Genomic DNA, 10,507 nt, shown 5'->3' with positions numbered 1-10,507 from the left:
AAGTATCCGGTTCTAGTTGTCATAAGGTCAAGGTACAACTCCGGGTCGTCCTTTTACCGAGGGACACGGCTATTCGAATAGATAAACTTCCCTGCAGGGGTGCACCACATAACCCAACACGCTCGATCCCATTTGGCCGGACACACTTTCCTGGGTCATGCCCGGCCTCGGGAAGATCAACACGTCGCAGCCCCACCTAGGCCCAACAGAGAGGTCAGCACGCCGGTCTAAATCCTATGCGCGCAGGGGTCTGGGCCCATCGCCCATTGCACACCTGCACGTTGCGTACGCGGCCGGAAGCAGACCTAGCCCCTTAATACAAGCGCAGGTCCAATGCGGCGCGCGCCACTCAGTCGCTGACGTCAAAAGAGCTTCGGCTGATACCACGACGCCGAGTGCCCATAACTGTTCCCGCGTAGTTGGTTAGTGCGTATAGACCAAATGGCCAGACTCAGATCAAATACCAAGATCTCGTTAAGCGTGTTATTTAAGTATCCGCGGACGCCGACCAGGGCCAGGCCCACCTCTCTCCTAGGTGGTCTCAACCTGCCCTGTCGCTCCGCCACAAAGTAACAGTCGGGGGCCGTCAGGAACCCAGGCCCACCTCTACCGGGATGGAGCCACCTGTCCTTTCAGCCCCCTCATCAGAATCACTTGCGGGTACTCAACGAGCTGACCCGACTTTAGTCACCACATGTGTCATGTATATAAAGTATATAGTATATACCCGTGATCACCTCCCGAAGTGATCACGGCCCAGTAGTATAGCATGGCAGACGGACAAGAGTGTAGGGCCACTGATGGAACACTAGCATCCTATACTAAGCAGTAGGATAGCAGGTAAGGGTAACAATTGTAGCAACAATGACAGGTTATGCAGCAGAATAGGATTAACCGAAAGCAGTAACATGCTACACTCTTCTAATGCAAGCAGTATAGAGAAGAATAGGCGATATCTGGTGATCAAGGGGGGGGGGCTTGCCTGGTTGCTCTGGCAAGATGGGTTCGTCGTCGATGTAGTCGATCACAGGGGTACCGGCATCGGTCTTAGGGTCTACCGGAAAGAAGTAACGAAGGGGGAACACAATAAATAACAGAGCAATCAAAGCATCACAAAGCATAACATGACAAACGCGGTGCCAGATGTGCCCTAACGCGGTAGTAGGTGATATCGGCAAAGGGGGGAAACATCCGGGAAAGTATTCCCGGTGCTTCGCGTTTTCGGACAGATGAACCGGAGGGGGAAAGTTGCGTGTTTGCTATGCTAGGGATGTGTGGCGGACGAACGGGCTGCGTATTCGGATTCGTCTCGTCGTTCTGAGCAACTTTCATGTAGAAAGTTTTTACATCCGAATTACGGATTATTTTATATTAATTTTAAAAGATTTTAAAACATTTTCTAAATTATTATTATTAATTTAATTCGAAAATGGCATTACTGCATCAGCATGACGTCAGCAGTCAACAGAGGTGTTGACTGGGTCAAGCTGACGTGTGGGTCCCAGCTGTCATTGACTGTTAACTATCCTAACAGATTAATTAACTAACCTAAGTGATTAAGTTAATCTAATCAGGATTAATTAAGTTAATTAATTAAGTAATAAATTAATTAATTTTTTTCTTAATTTTTTTTATAAAACGTTTAAGGGCGGGGCCCGCCTGTCATTGGCCCCTGGGGGCTTAGTGGATCGGGCGCTGGCGAAACGGGTGCAGGCACCAGCCCGCTCGGTTGCTGGGGCGTGCGGGCGCCCGAGCGAAGGCCGAGCCTGGGCGGCAGCGGGCACGGCAGCCCGAACGGGCGCTGGGGCAGAGCCGGGCGGAGCGGGGCTACCACGGCGGATGTGGTGGCTGAACGGGGCGGCAGCGGGAAGGAGAGAGCCCAGGGTGGGATGCCGGAGTTGGCCTCCGGCGCGGCGATGGCCCGCGGGGCCAGAGGTGGAGGCGGGGCACGGGGCGAGCGGGCCGGTGGCCGCGGGGACGGGCCGCAACAGGAGGCAAGCGGGGGCGGCGTGTCGGGGCTGTGCAGAGCAGCAGCAGGGGAGTTTCGCGGGCGAGCGACGCAGGTGGGTGGCGAGCGCGCGTACGTGCGCGGTGGCGCACCGAGGGAGGCACAGACGGCGCGGGGATAGGGGAAGGAGGAGGGCGGAGGCCGTGGCCTCACTGGGATTTGTAGGGACGGGGCAGCGGGGGGGGCGAGGAGGTCGTCGGGGACGACGCGAACGACGACGGGGACGACGCGAACGACGACGGGGACGAGTAGGCAACGGAGAGGACGACGGGGAGGCAGTCCGGCGATGGCGTCCGGCGAGGTGGCTCCGAGCGACGGCGATCCGGGGCGGTGGCGTCGGCGCCGACGTTGACGGGGTCGGGGGCGTGGTCGCCCCGATCTGGGAAACGAGTTGTGAGGGTTGGTGGAGCCGGCGAGGAGGAGCCGAGGATGGAGCAGCGACGGCGTGGGCGATGGGGTTGTCCGGCGACGGGGTCGCCGTGCAGGAGGCGGCGAGGCGTCAGCGTCGGGGGTGGAGGGGCGAGGGGATCGGGCTCCTCCCGATCCAGATCCAATCGAGGGGGGAGTGGGGGAGCGAGGTGGGGGAAGTGGGGAGTGGATAGGGTTTCGGGTGGGGTGTGAGAGGGGATAAGGGTGTGGGGGGTGTGGCCGGTTGGGCCGGCCTGGTGGGTGGTGGCCCAGTTGGCCAGGGGGCCTCTTTTCTTTTTCTTTTTATTTTGTAGTTTTGTTTTCTATTTCTATTATTTTCCTTTTTCTATATTTTCTCTACTGTTTTAATTCATTTTCAATTATTTAGACATCCTGTGAAAACGCGGTTTCTTCACCATAAATACCTATGCATTAATTGGCACACTCTGAACATTTTACTTTAATGTTTGACGAAAATTCAAATTTGAATTTGAACAGTTTTGATCCAACGCGGGATTAGCAACAGTAATCGAGGTGACGTGGCATCATTAGCAGAGGTTTACTGTAGCTTGATTATCCGGGCGTCACATCCGTCCTCGTTCATCCCCTGTCCTCCGACCGCCCCGCCAGGTACTGTTCGCTGTTATACTCACCATGGCCGACAACTGTTTGATGAATTGTCGGAGCTAAAAAAGGTTTCCCTTCTTCTTTCTAGCAATGGATTCCCATTTGGAGTACATATACAAGCAGTATGTTGAGTCATCCGATGGCTCATCGGACAAGGAGGAGTACTTCGATGAAACGACGATAATGCGGGCGATCCTGGAAGACGCGGAGCGTGCGGAGGAGCATGTTCTCAATTTCAAGGGCTCGGCCAAGGTTCATCGAGTGCTCAACTGCAACAGGGCGCATGGCCATTTGACACTGGTGGCTGACTACTTTGCGCCTGATACACTCTTCACTGATCATTTTCGCCGACGTTTTCGGATGCGCAAGACTGTCTTCGATCGTTTGTACCATGGCGTCTGATCCTATGATGACTACTTCATCCCGAAGAAGGACGTCGTGAGAATGATTGGGTTCTCCGGTTACAAGAAGTGCACGGCCGCAATCTGGATGCTTGCATATGGCACGGCCGCTGATTCGTCGGACGAGAACCTACGGATGTGTCAGAGCACATGCAGAGATGCCATGGTCAGGTTTGCAACTGCAGTGGTCGAGGTGTTCGGACCTCAGTATCTGAGATAACCAACTGTAGCAGACACGGAGAGGCTCTTGGCAATCTTAGAAGCAAGAGGGTGCCCAGGTTTTTTTGGATCTCTTGACTGCATTGCATTGGAAATGAAAGAATTGCTCGAAGGCTCTACAAGAGAAATATCGGGGTCATGTTAAGAAGCCCACCGTAATTCTTGAAGCAGTTGCACCACAAGATCTTTGGATTTTGCACGCTTTCTTTGGCATGTCCGGATCTCAGAATGGCATCAATGTGCTGCAGCGATCACCGTTGTTTATGAGGCTGACTGAAGGAAAAGCTCCTCCTTGCCACTATATTGTCAATGGACATGAGTACAACATGGGCTACTATCTGGTTGACGGTATCTATCCTCCGTGGGCTATCTTTGTCAGCACCATCTCTAACCCAGTTGGCCAAAAAAAGGCTCACTTCACCCAAAGACAAGCAGCTAGAAAGGATGTCGAGAGGGCATTCGGAGTTCTGCAGGCCCGTTTTGCAGTTGTTCGTGGACCTACAAAACAATGGGATCCGAAAACCTTGTGAGAGGTGATGACATGTTGTGTGATCATGCACAACATGATCGTCCAGGATGAGGGTGACGATGTTGCCGCAGCTCTAGAAGTTGAGAACATGGGTGATCCTATCCAACTTTCAGGCCAGAATCCAACCACATTTGAAGAGTTTATTCAAATGCATCAACAAATTCGGCATTGACCAACTTACGAGCAGCTGGAGAAATATCTGATTGAGCATCAGTGGGCGGTTAAAGGGGACAACAATGTTGGGATGTGATATTTAAACTTTTTTAAATTTAAACTAGTGATGCATGCGGCTATTTGAGCGTCTGCGCTCTATGTATGCGGCTATTTGATCGATCATGGGACTTCAAAAAAATGAGAGGGAGGCCGGATATATGCTGCTACGCTTGGATGGCGGCCTCCCGCATCCTTGTCCACAGACTGGTCCCCGTTCGCGGAACGGATACGGGAGAAAACTTACGGGTTACCGTTGGAAATGCCCTAAGTAAGACATTCGAAACTATTTATGGACATATGGTGCCCTCCACAAGCTAATAGAAAAGTAAGGCCTTCAATTTAAACTAAAACCACGACAAGAACTATTATGAAAATGGAACAGGGTGAGTAGTTAGCCACGCGGGCGTCATCTACCGAGTACATTTGCATACACGGAAGTCTTCGGGGGGACTGGAATGAACGCATGGACCTTGCAAGGCTGCGACCGCGGCTCGACAGCACGACGGAATGCAGAGGAGCCGTATCTGATATCTCATTCGAACATGGACGCTAGCTGTATCTCGTAGCGCGACGACGACGACCCGCTCACACTCGCTTTGCCAGGTACTGTACTGTGTGCGAACTCCCTTCACGCGAGCGGCCGCACGCCTCGCTCGCCCTGCCGCCGCGCCGCGGTATACAGGAGAACGTCGGCCCGATGCGGCTGTCGCAAACCCGGCCGGGCCGGGCCGGCAAGTTAGGCACGGCAGCGTCGACAGCAAGCTGGCGCCCGCTGGTTAAGAGAAGATCCGCCACTATTATACCCGTCCAGTCCAGGCTTCCGATGCAGGAGAAGATATGCCTCCGTTCCTTCGTCCAACTAGGAAGATTCAGCGGGGACCACAGCAGATCGCCAACACACTTGCTCTAGTATTTCCATTCACCATCCCGTACCCGCAGTACGACCACCACATCGCACTGGATTTATTATTTACGCTCGCTCAGGCAGGTCACCGTGGACTGTGGCGAGTTGAAGGCGCAAGTGAATGTCGGGCTGGGCGGCAGCAGGACGCGTGGAGGGAGGCCCTGCGTACATCATTTTACCCCGGAAAGTTTTAGCATCAGCCAAAGGACACTACAGGGGAAAAAAAGAGGATCCAGTTTGATCGCGTGCCACTGCTCACTATATTAACCTTCCCTTGTTCTCCTGTTCAAGCGGCTGTGCGATGATCTCCGTAGACCATCATCATCATCATCATCATAGAAAACCCCGGAACACGGCAGCCCCACCGATAATAACTGGCTGGCACGTCGATCCCCCCATGCCATGCCCCGGGTCACATGCGTCGCTGTACTAAACAGCAAGTGTCACGCAGCATGTAAGCCCAAGTGCCCACACACACTGGCCGGCTACCCCAACTTGAGGGGAATCCTATGTGCATCTACGTGCTGGACTGCCGGTGGTACAAGGCGGCAGCACAGAAGGCACGTTCTCGACGGAGCGAAGGGGGAGCCGGACAACAGGGGGGCAGCGATCTTGCAGAAACTGGCATGCAGCCACCAAAGAAAAGTAAAGAAAACCAGAGACCGCATTGTCCCGTTGACTGTGCGCAGCAAGCAACTTTGGATACCCAGGCAGCGAGCATCCAGATCACCCGTGGGGAACTAGAATAACAAACAATAAACCGTGATCGCCCGCCCCACTGATGAATTTTCAATGGGGCATCTGCAGACCATGTCAAAGGATAAAAGACAGGCGCGCCGCGCAACACGGATAAAATAAAATCCAGAGTGGCCAGTGACAAAACCACCTAAAAGACAAGCTGTCAGCAGCAGCAGCAGCTAGCAGCCATAGCAAGCCTGCCTAGACATCTATGGTACTCCCTCCATCCCATAATATAAGAGTGTTGTAGTGTCAAAAACGTTCTTATATTATGGGACGGAGGGAGTAGATTTCAAGCGGCGACACATCCAGTCCAGGTGAAAGTGAAACATCCTAGGAGGCAAGGGAAAAAAAATCAATTCTGCCAGATATTTTTGCCTGCCATCTTCATTTTTTTGGTGCTCCTGGCTCTGCATATGCAGCGCTGGATTTCTCCAAGACATTTATACCGGACAGCTTCTTTACACACCTTCAATTCAAGACCAGGTCTCAAAACATAACATATGCTGCCACCACTGGCCTGCATAGCTGTCACAGAGAGAGGCAACTAAGGAACAGACAGACAAGATGAGCCCCATTCCAGCCTATGCCATGGTGGAGCTTATCAGCTAAGACAGCATTGTGGGGGCGGCAAACCAACCAAAAGTGAACTTGCCAGCCAATGCCAGGTGCACAGCTGATGCTTAGCCTTTGCAAGATCTAGCTACTTGCTACATTGATAAACATGGAACTAGACGACTGATCTAGATGGACGATTCATGCTACTCCAAAACTTTACAAAAACCTTTTGATTGCCACAAAACTGTTATCATTAAGGTAGGTAAGAGGAAGGAGGGGGAGAAAATGGAAGGGGGGAGCACATGGTAGAAGGGCAGAAGCCACAGGTGAACACTACTTAGTATCTAGGGACCTCCTTGAGAGGCAGCATCGGCATTGCGGCGCTTGGTGAAGAACCTGCAGGTGAGGATGATCCAATATGGACGCCGCTGCGAGAGGAGAAGCCGATTTCATCTGTGCCATCCGGCGGAAGCTGGTCCTCCCTGATCATTGTGCGGAACGATATGGAGCCACGCTTTGTTGACGTGTCAGAGTTCCGCTCGATTTCTCGGAAGCTCTGGTTGGCCACAAGCGATGAGCCCTCATAGTAGTAATCGTCATAAGGCACCATCTCTGCTATCTCCCTGTTGCCTGCATCTTTGAGTGCCAATGAATCATGGACAGGCCAGTATACCAGCAAGAGTATCCCAACAGTTGTGCCGGATAGCATCATCACGAATGACAAGAAGACGATGACCTCAAATGCTTTATCTCCTGGGTTGGGCATCACTGAGAACCCTAGAAGAAGCACCCTGATAGGAAGGAAGAAAAGCACCGACATTATCAGCCACGTAACCCTCTTCCGCAGCGCCTTGTTGATGACCAAGGATAACACCCGAGATCCAACATAGGAGACATAGCTCATCAGGACAGCATCGATAAGTCCCAGAAAAATGGTGCCAAACAACGGATAGGTGCAAACATTGGTGTCCCCAACTGGCATGGACGTCTGAATGAAGTATTTAGCAAACACTCTCCTTCCCTGTGCACTGTTCTCATCCTTAACAAATGTAGGCCCAACAAACACGAGAAGGGCCTGAACGAAGAACACCGGAACACAGAAAACCAACATGTAGCCAATGGTCTTCAAGTTCCATCTCTGGGTCAAAGTGCCCAACTCCCTCTTCTGTAATGAGCCATGCAGGAGGAAAGCAAAGCCAAAGAAGATGCTCGGTTCTGCAAACCCTAGATTGGAGAGAATGTAGGCGTCACATGCGATCTTCTGCCATACTAAGCTGGAGAACAGTTTTCTCTTCAAGAAGCTCAATCTCACAATTTCCCCTACTCCCCACCAAATAGTGATCAGAATCAGAGCAATGCGAGTCACCCAGGGACCATTAAAGTAACCGAGTGAGAGCAAGGTCCCTTTCCGAATCCGAAACCAGAAGTAGATTGACTGGAAAATGCAGTAGAGGCCCAGAGCAGCAAAGAGAACAAACAGTCCAATCGTCGACCAACCGACTGCATCGGCAGCTCCTCTGCTCAGGTGCATCACCCGAAGAACAGCTGCCACGCATGCTCTCTGCTCGCATCGACAGCACAATGACCCACAAATACCATAGACTCGGCCTGCTTCCAAGTTCCAGCTGTGTCCAGCTTCCACAACACTGTAATCCACAGATAATTACATTAGATCGATTGAGGCAACAATCCAAATTTGGTAAGTACAGGTACAGGCTGAAACAAAGCCAGCTCTCTAGCAGAATTGGTTTGGTTTGATTGCACCCTAAACCTCAGGGGCACAAACCACAGTAATAACAAGTTCCATTAGTTACTAGCACACACGCACGCCGTCAATAAAGACATGGAGTAGTACCGAGACGCCCTAAGCCGTAACAAGCATCACATCCGATTTAACCAGCTAATCAACAAGCACAACCGGGGCATGTAAAACATTGGTCGCATCAAGCAACTAAAACCTTACAATTACAGCACTAAAAGACGGTGACATTTAACCAGCAAGCACTCCAAAAACAGCAAGCATAGCACTCGAGCAGCATATTCTACTCGTTTCCACCAACTAGGCGGCTGGAGACCAGCCCATTAAGCAGCGAGCAAAGCAGAGATCGCCAGAGTAAGCTGGCAGCGATATTAAGACGAGGGCGAAAGGTCCGCGGGAATCACCTCGGCAGGGGGCGGGCGGGCGGGCGGCGGCAGGGGACCTCCCCGGCGGTGGAAGCTGCGGCAGCGGGGACCCCCGATGGGATCCGGCGATTCGGAGGCCGGGCGGGAGGCGGCGGCGAGAAGCTGTGGGATCCGGCGGCGGGCGGGGCGGAGGCGGAATGGGGGCGCTGGCGGTGCAGGTGGGCGGGGGAGAGGGGAATGGGGGAGGTGGAGAAGGTGGAAGGGGAGGGAGGAGAGAGAGGGAGAGAGGAGGATGGGAGGAGAGAGAGTCGAGACAGAGCGAAGAAGAGCGGAGGGGGGTGGGAGACAGCCTGTCTCCAGTTGTCTTGCGGCTCGGTAGGTGCCGACCCTCGCGCCTCGGCCGTCCCCACCCGAGCCTACGTGGCAGCGGGGCTATGTGCTGGGTGCACCAACGCGTATCGCAAGGTCAACCTAAGACTGACTTCGCCCGCCTAATATTGGGTGTCAACCCATGATCAAAATGCAGGTTTTCCTTTGAAACATATATGTGCTTTCTTGTTACTATTCTAGAAGATATATGTGTTTCCTCTTGCGCAAGCGACATTCTTTCTACGGAGAGAACATGCACGTAGATGGAGAAAAACATATAATGCACATCAGGCGGAATTGTTTTGTAGGGTTTACTGTAAGGGCTTCGTTAATTTAAAATCACGCGGTAGCATTTTTTCTAAAAGAATGTGCATCGGCGGGAGTCGAAACGCCACAGATGTACGGCTTCGATGCATCATCGCAGTGTACCTACCGAGCCGCCAATCTTTGAACTATTTAATACGGTTAGTGACTTTTGCGCTATGCATATTTGCTCGTCAAATAATATAATTTTGTGTTTTTAATAGAAAAAAGCACAATGCGTCTTTGTGAAAAATACACATGATATTTAAGAAAATAGTGAAGCTTGAAATTACACATGATTTACTACTTGAGTTGACCGGTTCAATTTTTTATATGATGCCTATGATCATTTTTTTTGCCATGAATATGTTATATCTTGACGCACATCATTATATTCTTCAAAGGAAACTTCACAATTTTTTGGGTTGAGCAAAAATGGACTCGAAGTATTGGGTGGACATCAATTCATGGTGAAATGCATTAGACAATTCTACTTTCAACATCATATAGTCCTTTTCTAATGCGATGGTCAACAATTTAGATGAGAAGGACTTGCAAGGTGAGGTCGTTGGGGTGGTGGTCTAGTTTACTACTAGTTGTATATGGAGTATGTGTTATTTTCCTTGGCGGGGAAGAGAATGCATGAAATGAGAAAGCATAGAGCGCGGGAAAAATGCATTATTAAGATTACTTTGGATAAACACCACACATTGCATATCTTTTGAGTGATCTTAAGAACATAATGAGTGGTATTTTCGTACACCTTGTCCGGTTTTAAAAGTATGGCAGATTCATCACGACTAAGTATACCCAATTAATTGGTTCAGCGCGTAGTCAAGCAACTAGCGTGCGAAGCACGGTGCTAATTTGCCAACTAACGATTTTCCCGCAGCCCTTTGGCAGCGATTTAATGCGAGCAATTGCCGTGGTTTTCTTGTGCCCAATCGGCTCTAACACACGCCCGGGGTTTTCCTCCAACGGCCTTGGAGTAACGGTCACCTGCTCGATACGTGTTAGCCCTTTAAACCTGGACAAAGGGAGTAATGTGTAGACCGTTCCATCAAAATGAACTCCAAGAAATACTCCATCAATATATCTTTGTCGAG

General features: G+C 51.4%; 1 protein-coding gene across 1 annotated transcript; it reads right to left on the bottom strand.

The window, feature by feature from the left end:
- Positions 1–6,809: 6,809 nt before the first annotated feature.
- Positions 6,810–8,970, bottom strand: LOC123080119 (uncharacterized). Its single transcript, XM_044503002.1, has 2 exons — positions 8,769–8,970; positions 6,810–8,251 (listed from the first exon to the last, which is right to left on the bottom strand). Exon 2 carries the CDS (start codon positions 8,134–8,136, stop codon positions 6,943–6,945), a length of 1,194 nt encoding a protein of 397 aa, XP_044358937.1. The 5' UTR covers positions 8,137–8,251; positions 8,769–8,970; the 3' UTR covers positions 6,810–6,942.
- Positions 8,971–10,507: the final 1,537 nt, after the last annotated feature.

This window comes from Triticum aestivum, chromosome 3D (genome assembly GCF_018294505.1).
Source record: "Triticum aestivum cultivar Chinese Spring chromosome 3D, IWGSC CS RefSeq v2.1, whole genome shotgun sequence".
In the NCBI taxonomy this organism is placed as follows: Eukaryota; Viridiplantae; Streptophyta; class Magnoliopsida; order Poales; family Poaceae; genus Triticum; species Triticum aestivum.
The sequence above is the reverse complement of the archived record's forward strand: the minus strand, read 5'-3'. Positions and strand labels throughout refer to the sequence as shown.

What these genes read in the sequence shown, in the direction of transcription:
- LOC123080119 (XM_044503002.1), bottom strand. Translation starts at nt 8,136, where the DNA reads ATGCACCTGAGCAGAGGAGCTGCCGATGCAGTCGGTTGGTCGACGATT.